Here is an 18,732-nt window from a genome sequence, read left to right on the forward strand (position 1 = left end):
ATGCATGCAGTTATATATGTGAATCCTTTATGTGTGAATACGCACTTATTGAAAAGGAGGACTGCCAGTAACAACAGAATGCAAAAATATAGAAAAGATATGGCTGAAAAATGCCAGCAATAGAGAATATTATAATTGGTATTGATATCAGTAAAAAAACTAAACAAAGAATGCAACTGAAAAAAACAGAAGCAGATTTGTGATTTGATAAGCAGTGATGCACACTAAGCTGCGAGTCTTTTCACTTTATAATACAGTAGAATAACCGACTCACCGAGACTCTTCTTATGAACTAAAGACTCTTCAGGCTCCACAGACAAGAAGACCGACAGATAAAAACAGACACCCAGCAGCGGCTGTTAGAAATCAAAGCCTGCTCTCAGTGTGTTTGCACAGATCCAATGATCCACTTTGCTTTATTAGGGCCACATGCGTATGGGTCATTAACTATAATCTGGGGATCTCACAACCACTCAGCGCACTGTCTTTCCCAACTACGCTTTGTTGTTGTGCCAACACTTGTCTAGGAGGGTTTTTCTCTACTTCAATAACAGAAGACTTGAGCCTATTTATTCTCTCTCTCTCACACACACACACACACACACGGAAACAAACACCTGAGAGCTCCTACATCAGACTGGATACGCCCATATAAAAGATAATGTAATTCTTGTGAAGCAATGAGAAACTCTAAACGGGGTGCGGCCAACAGTTGATCGGCTCGGCCCGTCTGCAGCTCTTTGTGGTCACGGTGAGTTCTTGTACATGCACGTATGCAAGTGTTTGACCTATGGGTGTATACATCTTCTTTGTTCATAATTACACTAAGCATAGTCAGATAGATGTCATGTTCAGGAAGAGGTTTGTTTAAAAAGGTTTCAGAAAAATTAAATCAGTAAGGTCTGAATAAGTATTACATTCCTTGAACAACTTACCGTGGAAGTAGGCAAACTGAAGGTAGTCGTAGTGCAGAGGCAGGTAGTTCTCCATCGGGGAGAGGCGGCCCGGCCGGGTGGCGAGGTCTCGGACGCACTCGTGTTCACAGTGCAGCACCTGAGTGAAGTGATCTAAAACAAAATCAGATCATCAGCTTCACTTTGAGATAGTTAGCCGCTTCTTAAATGTTGCATCTGGATTCTTATTTCATTGGGTTTTTGGTTTCGGGGCTAGATACCCGTGTTTTCCATATCGATATAACTGAGGTGAGGATACGATTTTACAGAAAACAGCAGAGTAGACCATTAAGGTTATGAAACAACAGTTCTTATAAATAATAACAATTGGATATCTGAAATTATTTTTGAGTCCTCAAAACGGGTTTACAATCCTCTTTATCTATAAGAGGAAAATCTCCCCTCAAAAAATTTTAATGGGAGAAAAAGGAAGACAGACTCTTCCTCCAGATGGACAGACATGCAGTCTTGGCCAGAAAACATTTTTTATTGGTTGATTAACTAAAACAATGGTTTGATCAGTCCAACATAGTTTCAAACCAGAACAGTGGCCACCAGGTCCCGTTACAGCGTTTGTACCACAGTTACACGTAGTTTACTGCATGCCTAATACCACTGGGCATATTGAGTCACTTATACGACTGTGTGGTCTGTTGCAAATGTAATGCACCAATGCAATATGGGCACTATTCCAGTTTAGTCCCCTGCCCACAGCCATTAACTCTGCTGAGATCATTGGTGTAATATCAGCTCAGGGTTAAAGGACCACTGGAAATACAGCTGAAAATAATGAATAACTTGTTAGCATTACAGTTGTAAGAGAAACTAATAGCAGCTGATCTCCAGCTTATTATATTGATTTAATTATACAGACAAACCTGTTTGGCGTCAAGGCTACATCACTTAGCCGATGAAGTGTATTCATCGTCTGTTTACTATATAGATCCCCATTGAATAGGAGAGCACCATTATTTATTCCTACGCTGAAAATAATAAGAACTTTGTATAAAACACATATTGAAAGTTGCTCTTAAAGTGTCTTTTGTTCCCTGTTTTAGTTTTAGTTCTCTAAAGGGTCCTAAAGGGCTAAAGGGTCTGGTATTTGTGGAAAAAAAAAAAAACCTGGAGTGAGTTCAACTTGAGGAGCTGTATCAAATCAAATACAGCATGTCCAACATCATGTTATTCCCTGTTACTGTGAAGTAAATCAACTAAATGTTGTTCCCCTTTGAACAGTAAAGTGCTTTCATGTCTTTGTCTTCCCCGCAGGATCAACAACCAGGATTCATCACCACCTGAGGAACAACGGCTTTCACGAGGCGCTGCATATTACTTCCTTATGTCGAGCCCCAAGAGAAGAACCATCAGAGTGGATGTGATTGTGTGTGTGTGTGTGTGTGTGTGTGTTTGTGTTTTGAGCGTGATTGTAAAGTGAGGTCACTCTTGAGCAGCTGCAGCGCTACTTTCCTCACCCAGACAGCAGAGTTGTGGTCTTTTTCAATCTCTTCCAAGAGTCTCAGAGGAGCAGAAATATGAAATGTTTTAAGCCAGAATCAAGCAGGACCGTAACGCAGTTTCTTTTTTTCTAAACAAAATCAAATCACTACACGAGGAAGTCATTCAATTAAATACTTTCTCTTATATTTAACTGACGTAACGGATTATATTGCTCTCAAAAAATACAAATGTACACAAATAAACATTATAATCACAGACTCTACTGGAGTGGTGCTACGGAAAATAATCCCCTGATTTTAAGTAAAACAAAGCGCGGCCAAAACTAATTTGCCGGCTTTTCTGTGTTTATGCAACCTGGCCATACATATGTGAGACAAAGCACACTTGCCAGCAATTAAGCTGCGGCTAACGCACAAAACCCACCTCAACTTCCAGAGAGAAAGGTCTGACTCGTGTCATCAGAAGCCCCACACTGACCACAGTAGATGTGTATGTACATCAGTATAATCACGTTATTATGATCTGGTGCTTTGCTGTGGATACACGCTTCCCTCCACATCAAAAGCATCTGATTCTCTGTAGCAAGATAAGTTATTGGCTGCACACCATTTTTTTAAACAAAATAACACAATTACACAGCACATAAAAGTTAGCGTAGTGCTCGTTACTGCTCATTAATTATAGTGACCTCTGTTGTTGAGCTGCTCTGTTGTGTTTAGGAGAGAGAGAGGAAACTATTCCGTAGCGGCTGTGCAGGCAGACCTGGGTTTTGTTTTACTTCCTAAGGGTATTAAGCTGCAAGTTACTCCAAATAAATAAAACAGTAAACAATCACCGGTCTACTTTGGTCAAATTTACACCACTGTTGTGTACAAAAATGTTCTGAAATTTGTAACCGAAAGCATGGACTGTGCATGGAAAAGGGTACCAGGTGGTGTGTTCAGGTGTTGGTGGGAAGTTCTGAAACCTGATTTTAAACTTGTCAACAGTCATTAACAAGCTATACTATCAAACAATGAAAAAAAGAAACTTTGCAAGTTTAAATATTAACAAAGTAGAAGGAAGTCTCTGAACCACAAACTGAGAGCCCCAAATGAAACCATTCAATCAATATATTCAACACAACAATAACATTTGCCGTTTGTAATAAATGTTCCTTTAAGAAGAAAAAGCCCTCCGATTGCAGTGAGGAAGAAACAAGGTTACTTCAGGTTAAAGACAGACAGAGAAGAAGAGTCTTGTAGTGACTCGTAGTGGCGTTTTGGGTGCACTCAGTCTGCTGTTCTGTCTCTGGTTCAGGCTATTTCTCAGGACTGTCAAAGATGGTAACAGAGCATGTCTACCAAATCCCAGGGCTGTAACTGAACACAGTCCACATCAGAGAGAATATCGCTCAACACTTCGGGGCTAACTGGGGCTCCGACCGATCTTCCTTTGAGTTATTTCTTACCTTTATTTTTTTTAACATTTGATTTATTTTCAAGAGACTGTGTACAATTATTTAAGGCGCTGATTTGGTTGAGAGTTTTCCTCTGCATCTGCACGTTATCCATTGATTGATTCTATTAACGAGTTTGTTAAAAACGTGCTGTGGAAGCTAAATACTTGGGCAGTCAGTTGGATGAGTCAGTTGGATGAGTAGGCTCTGGTATGTGTCACGAGTCTTCCACACCATGCCATAACATCATAAGTAGGGTTTAGTGACTCCCAAGGGTCTGTAATGTGGTCTCGCCTATTAAAGTAACGTCAATGTTCAGATAACATTTACAAACCCTAAAATGTGGAATGTGTCCTGAATTTAAAAGAGCTGGATGCAGTTTTCCCCCTAATTTAATAATCCTCAGACCTCAGTGCTGTGGTAAACCATACAACAATGAACAACTGAAGGAAGTCTGTGGGATCAAATCTTGCAACATGTGTCGGGGATATACAAGATTGGGAGCATTTCTATTGGCTCAATGGTTCTCAACATGGCGACGCCTGAGCCGGAGGCTCGCAGCTAATGGTACTAACCGCACAAACGGGCTAACAGAACTAACAGTGTTTACCTGAGTGGGAACCAGAGGATGGGCGCTTCCACAACCACGCTGTCGGTTGCGATGGTATTATCATCTCCAACCACAATATGAAAGCAGTGCAGAGCGGTGGCCGTGAGCTAGCCAGTGGGGTACGCTCACGTGCACCAACATGCACTGAAAGCAAGCGCTGCTGGCCCGGCTATGTCAACAAAGCAAGGAGAAGCTCGGATAACGACTTCATTCTATGCTCAGCTAGACATTACTCCACCATATATTTACATAGCAAGTAATTGTTTGCTGCTATATTAATGATCGGAATGTTGTATATGGCTCCTTTAAACACAGCTGCCTTTCTTTATGGCTGTTATCCGTCGTCTGCCCTTTGACCCAGTGCCAAGCCACTGCCAGGGAGATTTGATCACCCAGTGAGCATGAAGGGTGTTGTTCCGTCCCCAGGCTCCATCTCACCACAACAAAGCCCAGCTCGGGCTCAGGGCCACGCAGTTCAGTCACGTGCTGGTGGAACAGTCGCGTCAAGTTGATGAGATGTTTCACAACTGAACAGTCTAATTTAGAATCAACTAAAAACTGGATTTATGAAACCACTGTCAGAGGGCGGCGTGTCTAAAAATGAACACAAACTGTGGGATTTTCACATCAACAGAAAACACAGGGCAGGGTTTCTTAGAAGGCAAAGAACATATGAGCAACGCTCTACTGCATTTCAACATGCAGGTCAATTCAGACATCAGTTCATACTAGCAATAAAATATCAAAATATGCTATTATGCAACAGTAGAAAAACAAACTGAAACAGCTTGAACCAATGTTAGATGCCATCTTACGGTTTTGCTTAATTAGTGCCAGCTGTCATATCAGAATCAACATTGTGAATGTAACACAAAGAGGGTGCGAAGAATGTAAACCAGAACCTAAACAAGAAAGTCCTGGTTCCAATTACAAACTTGCAGGATAAGTAGTTCCATATTTCTCTAATTTTGCCATTATGAAGAATAAATACAGCTGATTACACCAACAAATCATGTCCATAATGCAAATCATGTTTATGTTTATGCTGGGATTTGAATGCAATATATATGGCCTTATTATTTCCCTGGTTATTTACATTATGCAGCTTGAGAATAAATGCAGGAAAGATGAATGTCAACAGTTTTCCGTGTCTTGTTCGAGATGTCGGCTCTTACCCGATACGACTTCATGGAGGCTGTAACGGTAGCGGAGGTAGTCGTGGCCCTCAAACCTCTGCGGCCATTGACACAGGGCCCGGCACTCCGAGTCTGCTTTATAGTACTCCACCAACGCCTCCTCAAACAGAGCGATGGCTCCTTCGTGGTCGCCTTTATCATACAATCTCACTGCTGCTGCGAAGGAGCGCTGCGAGGAGAGACGGAGGATCATGAGAGTTAGGAATGATGGGATGAGTATTTATGACCTCCGGTGTTCAGCAAAGCTCTTTATGACATACCGGTGTAATGAGGCATTTATCTTTGACAGTTTTATATAAGCAAATCTTTGTTCTTCATAAATTCATTTTACAAGTCCTCTGGCACACGTCACGTTTCCTGCAGCAGCGGTGGTCATTTGTTTGGAATAAAGAGAAGAAACGCTGGCTGGGTTAACCTGAACTGTCACTTCCTTATTAATACATTTATAATACGATGAAATATACATGAATTTATAGTCTTTTGGATTGGAAAGTAAAGGCAAGTTACAGGCACACAATAACGTAAATTATCAGTCGTGCTTCAAAGTTTCTTCCAGAAGGTTCTGCGTGACTTGAAGATAAAGAAAGAACAGAGAAATGAGATCGTAAAAGAATCGGAGCAAAAAGGATCCAAAACTCTTCAGGATTCGGGGTTTTACCGCAACAAGCACTAAAGAGTTTCCAGTCATTAAACTCAGAGTGGCATTAACACAAAGGCCCCTTCATACGGGGGCCACAGCTGTACTTTTCCCTTCAGGATATACATCAAGTAGAAAGAAATGAAGTAGAAAAAGTTTTGTCCTGATTTGAAAAAAGATGAAAGTAAAGTCTACATGTTAACACGTCTCTGTATTAAGATTTCCTGGCTTACCTGGTGAGGCCGCGCTTCTCGGTCCACGAAGTGCTCCTCCTCAACGCCCTGCTGGTCTTTGTACTGCTCCAGGTTCTGACCCATCTCCACATGTTCTGGGTTGGCCTGGAAATAAGTGTGAGCCGCCGCCGCCGCCTTTTCAGGCTGCTTCAACTAAAGAGAGAAAGAGCGATGTTATACATTAATAATAATAATAATAACAGACCTGTGAAGGCACGCATTCAGCTGTGCAGTTGATGAAGTTAGCTAAAATAAGTCATGACATGTCAAATTAGTGAGTTTGTAACTGCAGGAAGAAAGTGTTTACTAAGTATCTGCCCAACACAATCACAGAATAGGAAAGAGTGATTCTGTTGAATCCATTTCTCTTTTAAATATGTGAAACCGGATTAAAATCAAACAGAAATTGAATTTTTGTAAATTCAAGTGCTTTCAGAAAATTTGGAAAATCAGAGAGACAACCTGCAGGCGTTCTTCTGCAGGAAGAACAGATCACTATACGAGGGTGCATTCAAACGTTTCCTATAAATCAATTTTTGGCAAGTAATTAAGAGTCCACTTAAAATAAGTAATATTTCTGAATCTAATTAATCAGAAAACAGAGAACAGACTGTTCCCATCCACATCTTGTCATCAGAGAGAGACGTCTTTATTACAGTTCACTATTCCTGCAGCTATTATGACGCATGAGGTCTCTGCACTCAAAACTATGAACTTGATTGATGTTGGGAGTATTCAACTACATTTTGACCGCAGGCATCACAACCTCTTCCTAAGAAATGTATCAAACATAAACACATGGGAAAAGAGACCGTTTACTGTTGCAGGCAAGATAAGAGAAACGCTGAGTAGCAGGGAAATGTTGATGTGTGTTTGTGAGTGATACGGATACAGTGCAGACGAAGACTTAAAGATGAAACGGATGAAAGCCAGCAGCTGTAATACATCAGCTGGTCGACTGATAAACTAAACCAAGCACATCAAAACAAGGCAAAAACAGTGGAGTACGCTGTGCCAGACAAGAAGCAAATAGGATCTTAGGATCTTTTCACTTTATGTTTTTTTTTTTTTTTTTACGAATTTTCAATTAATCTGCCAATTGAGAAATAAATTTTCCCAATAAATTTATTATTGGTTTAGTCAATAAAATGTCAGAAAATAGTCCAAACGTTTTAAAAATGTCCAAAACCCAAAGATCCTCTCATTGGAGGAGTTGGAATGAATGAATAATGCTTGACTAAAGTAATAAATGAATCAAAATAGTTGTTAATTAATTTATTTTAATCAACTCTCTGCTCTCTTGTGAAGGATCTTTTGCAGCAACATTATTGCCTTTGTTTAAATCCTTCATGTTCCCAACAGGTGCAACTGTAATACAGATCCCAGTGTTTCACAGTTGAGAAGGTCAGCCTCACTGGCACGACTGCCAAAAACACAACTGGCTGAGAGAGCTTCTCAACACACTCAGCCCTCTGTTTTGCCACTCAGCACTGGTTCATGTTGTTATGAAAACCTTTGTGCTTTTTGTTTTGTTTTCACGGGGCGAGTTAGAAAGATAAAGCTCCGGAATTCCCACATTTCTACAAGATTTGGAAAATATGTAGCTCAAGAGCAGAATGACCTTTTCTTCAAACAGCTGAATGTACAGACCCACGTAGATACAAAAACAAAACTTTGTGTTTCCACGAAGTCCGCTCAATGCTTCATAAATCACAAACAGATCTGATAGAAGAAGCAGAAATAATTTTTCCCCACAAACAACACACTCCTTCATGAAGAATGACTCCCATGAGACACGATTGGGTCTCTTTAATGTGGTAGCAGAAGAGGCAGGAGAGGAAAGCCCAGCCGGACATGTTAGCCGGACATGTTAGCAAAGAGTTGAGGTGGCGTTGAGCGCATTCCTCGTCAGATCACCCGGCTGAAGCCACAGGGAGACAGAACTGGATGATTAGGTTCGGTGAGTGGCACATATTAGGTCTTCTTGTCAATTCATGTGGAACGCATTACCAGTTTTATGAAATACTGTATGAAGAACAACTCCAATGCTGAATAAGAGTACAGACAGAGTTCAGATAGAAAATGTTGCAACCAGTCAAGTTTCCATCCATGTCTGTCCAAAATATCATCACTTCAACATTTTATCCTGTGAGACATTGGTCACATTGGTTCATGACCCAACACAGAATATGTGATGGCATGTGCGATAGATCAGTAGAGATCAATATTCAGATTATCATATAGTAAGAAATGAATGACAGACAATATACAGAAGAAATAGCTGCACTTACATGCATATTCAAAAGCTAAAAAAGTTAAAACCAATTTTATGACAGAGTTCTTATGAAATGTGCAGATGTAAACCACGATCAAGTAGAAACAGACTGCACAACACACATTAAGGAAAGATGAGTAAACAAAAAACTCAGTTGCAACACTTGAGCACACATTAAAACGTGGAATGCATTAATCGCTGATGTAATCAGTTATTGTATCTTGGGTTGGATTTTTTTTCCTTTAACTGATGGCGCAACCTCAAGCACACATCATGAGTCCTCTGCTGCTGCATTCCTGAAAAAGGCTCCCCAAGGTTATTCAGAGAGAACGCCCCCCCCCCCCCCCCTTAAAGACACTATTGTTGACTTGCTAATCATCTGCTGAGATGTTTAGTCCAGACTCCCACAGACTTAACAGCAAAGATACAGCGGTTGTGGTGTACAAAGGAGTGAAGAGGTGAGGAGGAAGTTAGTCTGCAGTCACAGACCTGCACTCACCTGCCTCCACCTCCTCCGGCCCCGGCTGCCCTCAGTCCCTCGGGGACAATCTGGCTCCGGCCAGATTAAATGGAGGAATAGTGCATAGTGCAACGTCCCAGCACAAACACAGCTGTGGTTTGCCACAGACAGATCTATTGTCCCGAGACTAGACATCCCAAAACCTGGGGAAGCCTTGAACATTTAGAGGCTCCCTGTGTTTTTCCTGTTCTATCATGAGGCTTTCACAGTCATGGATAACATTATTCCTAACAAAAAGACACAAAAATATCAAATTGTGCCATGACAAAACCTCAAATTTCCATTTGGAGGAATCTGGAACAGTTAAGCAGAAGAAGAACAAAGACCAGATCTACTGTGTTTTTCAGTGCGAGACAGATTCACCAACTTGGGTGAGAAAAGATTTACAGTCACCTGAACTCACACATACAAGTCACTACTATGTTATGGAGACAGATAATTCAACATGGAGGATTTCTTGGAGTCTGAGTGCTGTATCAAACTGTCAAAATCTCCTAATAGCCCACGCTTAGAGATCCTGAATGGAAAACACATGCTCATATATCAACCAGAGCAGAGTGAAAGGTTGAAACACCCCCTCAGGGTGACGGAGCAGAAATCAATCATGGGTTTAAAGCTAGATTGCCATTATTCTGAATTGTGTCATGGAAAGCACAAAAGCCTATAAACAGCGGTGTATGTGTAAATCAAAATGCCTCGTCTCTCCTGTGTCTGCCACAGAGGAGAGAATGGATACTAGGAAACTAAGTTGTTTTCTGTGAAAACTTTAGCCGTTGTGCTGCGTCTCTCCATAGGAGTGAAAGGTAGGGATGAAATCAATATATATTTTTCAACTTGCACATCACTTTGCGCCACATACAGCAACTGAAAAATGTTAGCACGAGCACTACACAACAGAAATAATTGATCTCAACTCTATCAGTGAATTCTGACATAAAACTGGACGAGATTTAAAACCACAGCAATGCTAAAACTCTGCCATTAAAAGCAAACCGTGTGTACATCTTGTACCACACGAGTACATTTTTCCTCTCGCATGATTTTCAAAAGGTGCACCTGCAGAGGTGAATAACTACCACTCAGTCAGAGTCCTCAGTTTGCCCTCCTCACTAAACAGCAGCCTGAGTTAGAGCTGCTGGACCGCCCTGACGCCTCGCCCTGCACCGAGAGATGTGCTCTTGATGTGGGCACCGAGGAGTGCCAAGGCAAACGCACATTTGCATGCTTTTCTCCTCTGGGCCTCCTGCTTGTTTCCCAGGTATGTAAATAAGCTTGAGCTGGCGCCAGAGATGCAGTTGTGGCAAACAGCACGTATCCTACAGTTACACAGATGGCTTATCAGAAGCAGAACTACCACACAACAAATGAGGGAGGAGCTGGCAACAAGTGGTCAACGAGTGTCAAACCTGGCAACCGCAGTCCCGTATACTTGAGAGACAAGCTGGTTTAAAGAGTTCCTACAGCTTACTCTTGTAAAGATAATAGAGGTCAGTGTTCAGGTTAACACTGGACACTAGCACAGCTGCAATGAATCAGAAGACGTCCATGTGCAGTGAGGATGTCAAGGCTAAAGAGAGTGTTTTCAGGTCTTACGGTCTCAGTAAGCTCTTACCGAAGTGAGTTATGGTTGAACAGTGACTGAAACCACACTTCACACTCAACTTTCTGACGTAGGACTTGGGGAGGGAGCTGCGTCCGACTATTTTTGTAACTTATCGAAACAGACAATGTGAAATTCAGACTCACTTCATGGTGTAATAGGCCAGATGTGCAGAGGTGAGAAGGCTAAACGACTTATTCACTTGACCTCATGATCATCAGACATTTAGCATCCGATAAGCCTTAAAACACATCGGTGCATTACTCAGATTGGACTTCCTAGATCACATTTCATCTTCTAACCGGTACCTGTAAGAATACACGTACACCATTTCAGCCATTTTCAGTCTGAACTTCACTTCATTGCTAATTCCTTACATCTTACAGCTGAATTTAAATAAACCATTTAGCCTGACCCTTCCTGAAAAGGCGCATTAAATCATTACTGACTTCTGGCTTCCTACAATACGGTATGGCACCACTTTGCATTGAACTCATTCCAGCTGAAACATCTGCGAGCGCGATAACTGCATCCTTGTACAGCCGATAATGGTTTTAAGGCCGGTAAAGTGAGAGAGGTGGTGTCTGCTTTAGAAAAATCAATGCGTTACAGCTGCGGAGGAACTGTCACGTTATCAGACAAACAACAACAAAAAAGAACATTTCAGCTCAACCTGAGCTTGTAAAAGCTGTTCAAGGACAGGGATGGAAAGATAACATTAAAGTGAAACTCTGAGCTGTATTTAAAAGTAGACGGATAATAACTGCCAGGAGTTCCTACTGATCTAAAACTATGGACTTATAAACACAGGGAAAGACCTCTTTGCTGCACAGCTGGGCCCTAAACACCACAGCCATCTGTCTGAGGAGCACCGAGTCCGTTTGTACCAATCCAAGGAGCGTTTTAACGAGAAGAATATTTATTCCTGTCTAAACACAGTAGTCATTTTCCTGACCGGACCAATAGCAAAGTTTACTGTCACTAAACCAATATTTGTGTTACAAAGTGGAGGGTTTGAGGCATATTTGTCATAAAAGTATTTATCCCCACAAACAAGCAAGTAAACCGCATAATTATCCGTCTTTGGCTCAAGAACAGACGTAACAAAGCACAACACCGAAGCCGTTTAGACACAACATTAGCGGGGAACTTGATGATAAGAGAAGTACGTTCATATTTGAGTTCATCTCATCGCGACAGGAAATAGATTTAGTTGTGGCTTGTTTCTTCCTGCTGGGCTGTAAGTGTGTTAGAGGAGCAGGGTATCAAGACTCAACACGGTACCACTTGATCCGTGTCTGCGGCACAGACTATTGCCAACAGTTAAGTACTGAGGGCTTTATTAGAGTTCTTGTTCAGCTGCTTGTATTTGGACAAAATGTAATTCTCTATGGTTTTTACCATCGAGGTCCATTTAAATAATGAGTTTAAATCTTGAGAAAACATATTGCACTTGGCACTTGGATTTGAGCATCTCTCTGGAAAGAAGATCGAGAACATTTCACAATGCTTGTAAATCATGAACAAATGGGAGTGGGATTAGGGTTATTTTTGCCTGGCGAGGAAAGCTGCAAAGGCCCCCCTGACTCTATCAAACAGAGCTTTTTATTGCCAGGGATGGCAGCAGCAGCAGCAGCAGCTATGCTGAGGGGAAGGCATTGGCACCGAGGCCTGGCACGAGGAACACGCTGTAGGAAAGTTTGTCTAAAATGGCTTATTACCTCCCCATGAGGCGAGCGCCTCACTTCCTTCCACTCTGGATCGCTTCAAAAAAAAGGCACACAGCGAGCACTTTGATTGACGATTCAAGGAACTTCAGAAATTCCTGGAAGTCTGGAAAACAACTTAGGTCGGGTTTTTGAGTGTTTACACTGGAAGAGCCCCTTCTGTAAGACAATATGTAGACCCCCCCTATCCAATCAGACGTAGGTTTGACAAGACGACATTGTGGTGGACACACATGTTGTCTCACGCGATCACTGAACTTCCACAGAGGCAAACGGGTCTCGTGATGTACGTGTCACGCTAATTGGACAGGAGAACATTACAGACTCTACAAATGAACCACTCCATTACGCTCCCTTAAGTCTTTCGTCTCATTAACTCTGAAGCTTTGATGGGCAAAAAGCTGCTTCAGCACATGCTTACTGTACACACAGGCCACATAATGTCTTTACTGTACACTGGAGGTGTGAATTAGTCGCTTGATAATCTCGCCTAAATGATCCAGACAAGGGTTTGTTTTTGCTCTGCAGCGAAATCAGATAACACTTTTTAACACAAGAGCTGGACTGTATCTGAGACTTTTGCCGTGCGAGGCAGGAAACCAGCCGGCTGGGCAGCGTGTACATTACATGCAACATGGCTAACATGTTAAGCACATGCTGTGGAAAAAAACATGAGGGGAGCTTTTCCTCTTCATGATGTCATGGGTAAATGTGGTCCACCTTTATGTCCTCCCTCCCTCTCAGTCACACCACCCCTCTCTCTCTCATCTGTCCATCCTGCTGACGGCTCAGCACAGTGGCCTCTTTCTGTCTGTCCTCGCCCCACCCAGGGCCAGAGCGTGTTCCTCCTATAAGGTCATGTCAAAGGAATGCCTGAAAAAGCCTCACCGCTGTCGCTTTTAAAAAGCCTCTTTCATTACCCCGTGATAGACACAGGAGGCATGACGGTGCTCGCACTTTCCTTCACCGGCCTCCATCAGTCATCCGTGTTACAAATCCCCAGCAGGCAGAGATTTTACATCCAAAAGAAAGCATCCCCTGATCAGCTTTGATTAAGGGGGGAAAATGAGTGAACGTACTTGACCTCAGTGGCCTGAATGAGCCCAGAATGTGGAACAGGCGCTCAGGATTCAGAATCCATAAGTTATCAAAACACAGTTCATGTCCCATTATGAGCTAATCTGGTTCAGGCAACGTGAACTGCCGTTTGTACATCTGTAGTTGTGTCTGCAATGTCGCTGATATCATTTTGATGAAGAGGGAAATGACTGCTTCCATTATCCTCTCGATCTCCAGTGACAGCCCAGTTAAGCTTTGTGGGAGTCAACACAGAGACTTCACAACCTGACACCACATAGGCTACTGTATTCTTAAGCAACCATCACCCTCTTTCCCCATGTCTGATCTCGCTTCCTGGGCAGTTTCAGGACAAGGCCAGCTTTGTGTGGAAATCTCAAAAACACAAGGTGTGTACATTTTAAGTAGTGCAGACGGGGTGGAAAATCACCCATAATGTCTTCCTCCTCCCCTGCTGCCCACAAGCCCTCCTCCCGACACCTCTCTCACGTTCCCTCCTGCCCAAAATACAGTAACACACACACACACACACACTCTTTTCTCTCAGAAACTTCTAAAAACAGCTGCATACGCCCACTGAGCTACGTCTTATTTTTACGCTACAATCCTCTGATCTCACACTTCACCAGTTTCCACTCACGTAAAGGTGCCTTTTTCAAGACTGGAAAAACAGACTGCGACTAGTCCGAGAAACGTGAAACAGTTGTGTTTTGTCTCTCTAACTTTGGCTTTGGTTGAGGATGTGGTGTGTGTATCAAAGGTGTATACAGACTGGAACTGGAGCCCACACATGGGATGCCACAGATACAGCAGTCAGCCTTTCACTAGAAACCTCTACTGTGCTGCAATCGCTTAAAGTTCGCCACTTTGAGAAACTTATTTGCTTTCTTACTGAGAGCTACACATGTTTGAGCCTCCTGTGTGTACATTTGTTTTTCCAAGGCACTTAGTGTCGTTGTCCATCTCGTCATTGTTCTCTCCATTTACGTTGTTAACGGTTGCCGTTTGGAAGCTCAACGGAGGTTACGGTGCTTAATCAGCGGGTGAAAGCAAACACCAGATTCACTCTGGTTTTGTAACAGGATTAGTCCGCTTGGCATTTCACCTCGTTTTTTCTGCTGTGTCCAATATTTTCATAGCTTCCTCTGAGAATCATGCTTACAATCTGGCTACGCTTTTATAGAGGTCGACACCAAGAAATGTCCAGAACACAAAAAAATGAATAGAAAAGCAATAATACAGTCAGAGGGCATCGTTTCTGAAGATACAGACACCGCCACACACCTCTAGTGGGTCATAAGTGATTATATTAGTACATTGTTTTTTTTAGTAAAATCCTAATCTCTGCCTTTAAATTCAAGGCACATAAAAAAAATAAAAAAAAGGTTTCCGATTTTCTCTACGTTGTGTTTTGCTGAACGTGACATTGCTTCTCAGTGGACACTGATGTTTCACCCCCAATCTTTACAAGAATAGACGAAACACACATCCCAAATCACACCCGTTTACATTCGTGCAGCCCGGAGAAGCATAATTCCAGCATAAGAAGCATAACTCCAGCATAACTCTCAGCAAGAAAGCGAATAAGAATATTTACTAAAATGTCAAACTATTCCTTTCACACATTTGTCTCAAAGGTCACCACTATCTCAGAGGCGGTAACATGAGACCAAACCGCTTCAGAAATTGTGTCGACCTTTTGAGGGGATGATTTCACATCCGAGAGAAACATTACGAGGCGCACCACATTTGAGAAACACATTTACAAGCACGCCACTCAGGGACAGGGGTCAAAGGTCACCCTCTCACATGAGCGTGAGCGCATTCAGCTTTTCCACTGACTAAAGTAAAAAAAGTAAAAGGTGAGCATGATGTGGTGTTTAAGTGTTAAATCTAAAGAAGACAAACGTTTAGTTCAAACACAACAGGGTCTTCAAGAAAGAACAAAGGAGGACGCTATGAGGAGCTGTGCGTAGTTGTGTGTGTGTGTGTGTGTGTGTGTGTGTGTGTGTGTGTGTGTGTGTGTGTGTGTGTGTGTGTGTGTGTGTGTGTCCCAGCAGACAATGCTAGCATTCATTCAGCCACTCAGTTCTCACCCTGTCTGGCCCCCCGCTTACCCCAGAGAAGTATAAAATATATTTGTTCATATTGAAATCAATCTGGTGTTGTAGCAATGAGCCGCTTTTAAAAGACAAAGGCCATTACTCAACGCCCACAACACTCGACTTATGCTGAGAGACTGAAATGCATCTGAGAACCAATGACGGATGCAAAGATCACTAATATGTCAAATTGTCACAGGGGAGTTATACATTTGGAAACTATTAGAAGCCATTAAACATGTGTACTTTTATTGAAACAAATCTACATAAAGAGTTATTTTCGGATGAAAGTGAGCTCTTACGAGCAACTTCCCATGCTACTAAGAAATGGTAATCAGCATAGTTGATGTTGAGTGAGTCGGCCGTCATAACAGAAAGATCACCTTAAAGACTTAAACCCCCGAGTGTCAGAAGATTTTTCCCCTAGATTAGAGTATGACAGGTTAAAGTGCCCTGAAGGAGTATTTCCTGGTTCATCCTCCCTCCTCTGGTGAGGTAATGGATACACCCTTTTTCTGGAGGCTAAATCAAAACAATGACAGAACGGTCCTGTCCAATGTTTCATCACAAAATCAGCCCATCAATCAAGCCGCTAACCTCAAGCCCTGGAAAAACAAAAGCCTCCCCCGGCGCACTCCAAACAATTGTAGGAAAAAGTTCAAGAAATGGCCAAGAAAGTAAGCAAAAACAGTCAAGCCTGCATGGTTTAAGGATTACCTAAAGGAGAGAAGAATGTGCCTCCTTCAATCTCTTCCTTAAGCTGCTGGTGGTATGCGTGCTGACACCAAGTGACCCAGATCCACAGCAGAGCATGAAGGTTAAAATTACAAAATAGACAGAGCAGGAGTCCTCTCTCAGCATCACGGAGCCAGCTCAAGTGTTTCTAATGATAAAATGGTCCTGTAACGGCTCCCTTGCCTATAAAATAAACCTCTTCCAAGGCACTGAACAGGTAAGATGGTGTGGAGTTTATACAGTAAGTGTTTCTCCCTTTCGCTACCTCCTGGAGTGACACAGTTTAGATCCAACCGGATCCAGGAACAGACAGATGTTAACGTGGGGGGAGAAAAGGGAGAAGAGCTTAGTGCTTAAGTGCAAAGAAGAGGCAAGAAATGCAGACTCAGGTTGGTTGTGTAAACACATAGCAGGAGGCAAAATACTCAAAACAGTCAATCAAAACTTGATGTTTCTTGTCTTAGCACTTGTTGCTTAAAGTCATGCACCCATCAGTCTTGGCTACTGGTCATTGGCATTGTTTCACTGATGGGAAGGGAGGCATCATCCCCAGCTGAGAAGATCTAGTTTTTTTATTTTTTACAACAGAGCAAATCCAACCGCTTATTTAAGACTGGCCTCTGGCTTCTCATAAATCTGGGACAATAGTGGGACCAGCAAAGACAACAACAAAACCATTAAAACCCGTGTCAAGGGAAAGGAGAAATATAGCCTCTATTATTAAGGAAAACAAATCGCTGCGCAGTAAATTCAGTAAGGCAATTTAAGAATGTAAGAATGAAAACCTTGATATAAAGTAAGAACAAAGTGTTGGGTATAAATTGCACTGACAGGCTTGAACCATTATTGTGGATAGAAGATATTCTTGACATATTTGGAAACCGAACCAACAACCGAGAAATGATTTAAGGACCAACTGCAAAGACATTCGCACGGACGTGTGCACAAAAACTCACACACCCAGACACACACTTTTACATTCACCCCAGTGTTCAAGTGACAGCAACAATAACTTAGATTTATTGCAAGTGCCTCTTAACAGTCAAACCTTGCACATAATGAGATGATACAGAAAGCAAATATATTTGCAGTGCAAGTGTTGGGAGAAAAAGCTGACAAGAACTCATTTCAGACATTTTGTCAGGCCGTCAACACTTCCCTCTGGGGTGCTGTTTTCAAAAATCCGGCCACGCTGCCGTGTCAGGGTTCCAACACACCGCCTCATTTCATCTGGTTTTTACACACACTCGCTGCGAGTGTGTGGACACATGTGTGAGAAAACCCAAACTTGTGAATTTGTTTGCACGTGTGAGAGGCCGTGTCTGTCGGCTGGTGAGTGAGCGAGCGGCCATAACTCGTCTATACGAGTGCGTCCACACATGAGAACACGAGAAAAGTTACTGCAGAGATGTGACACTGTTCCCTTGTAGAGAGGGAAAAAAGATTTGTGAATAAAATAAGTAGGAAAGGCCTCAATTTGGCAACTTATTGCACAATATTTAGATTTTCACAAATGTCATGGAACTGAGAAGCAAGGAATCTCTGTCCATCCGTCTGTCTGTTCTTTGAATATCACAAGAACCGCTCAGCCGATCTACTACCAATAAATAGGCCCATTCCAAACAGGCACGCTCTCTGAATGGGCAGGCCGTAAACGGGCACTGCACCAGCAATAATAAAGCTGGATGTACTATGAACATCGGAGAGACTTCTATGCATACTTCAGATCTTGTACACACTTGTTTAGAGCCAGGTAAGGAAAAAAGTATATCGTGAAAAGGAACGATAAGACGTAACCTTATAATAAAAGATAGTTTCCTTAGGTAGTTTGCTTCACTAATTAATATTTTTTTGCAGTCTACAAAAAAAAACAGTCGCTTTTATTGACGTCATTCTAATTAATTACTTGCGAGTGCTACATTTTTTTTTCCATTCTTTTTATTTCCATTCAAACTTTCACAGGTTCCACTCAAGCTTTTATCCACCACATGCCATCCAATCAGTTTATTTCTATTTGAGCTATCTTACTTTTTAACTGGTGGAGGTAATTAAGAACCACCCTCGGGGTGATGGAGGTAAATCTCCTCAAAAAAGTGATTTGTACTCCTTTCATAAACACAACATGTTCCTGTTGCTGCTGTCACATTACACAAATCTAGTTTTCTTGACGC

The 18,732-nt window shown here is 42.2% G+C and overlaps 1 protein-coding gene across 1 annotated transcript in view; it reads right to left on the reverse strand.

Annotated features, from left to right (window-relative positions):
- Nucleotides 1-18,732, reverse strand: part of p3h2 (prolyl 3-hydroxylase 2) — a 48,897-nt gene that overhangs the window by 9,082 nt on the left and 21,083 nt on the right. The window contains exons 2-4 of the mRNA XM_076088021.1: nucleotides 6,526-6,678; nucleotides 5,635-5,824; nucleotides 936-1,067 (exon numbers count right to left, since the gene is read on the reverse strand). Coding sequence (XP_075944136.1) covers nucleotides 936-1,067; nucleotides 5,635-5,824; nucleotides 6,526-6,678 — 475 coding nt within the window. The remainder of the gene's footprint in view (nucleotides 1-935; nucleotides 1,068-5,634; nucleotides 5,825-6,525; nucleotides 6,679-18,732) is intronic.

Source organism: Anarhichas minor, unplaced genomic scaffold (assembly GCF_050575085.1).
Source record: "Anarhichas minor isolate MPS153535 unplaced genomic scaffold, ASM5057508v1 ptg000010l, whole genome shotgun sequence".
In the NCBI taxonomy this organism is placed as follows: Eukaryota; Metazoa; Chordata; class Actinopteri; order Perciformes; family Anarhichadidae; genus Anarhichas; species Anarhichas minor.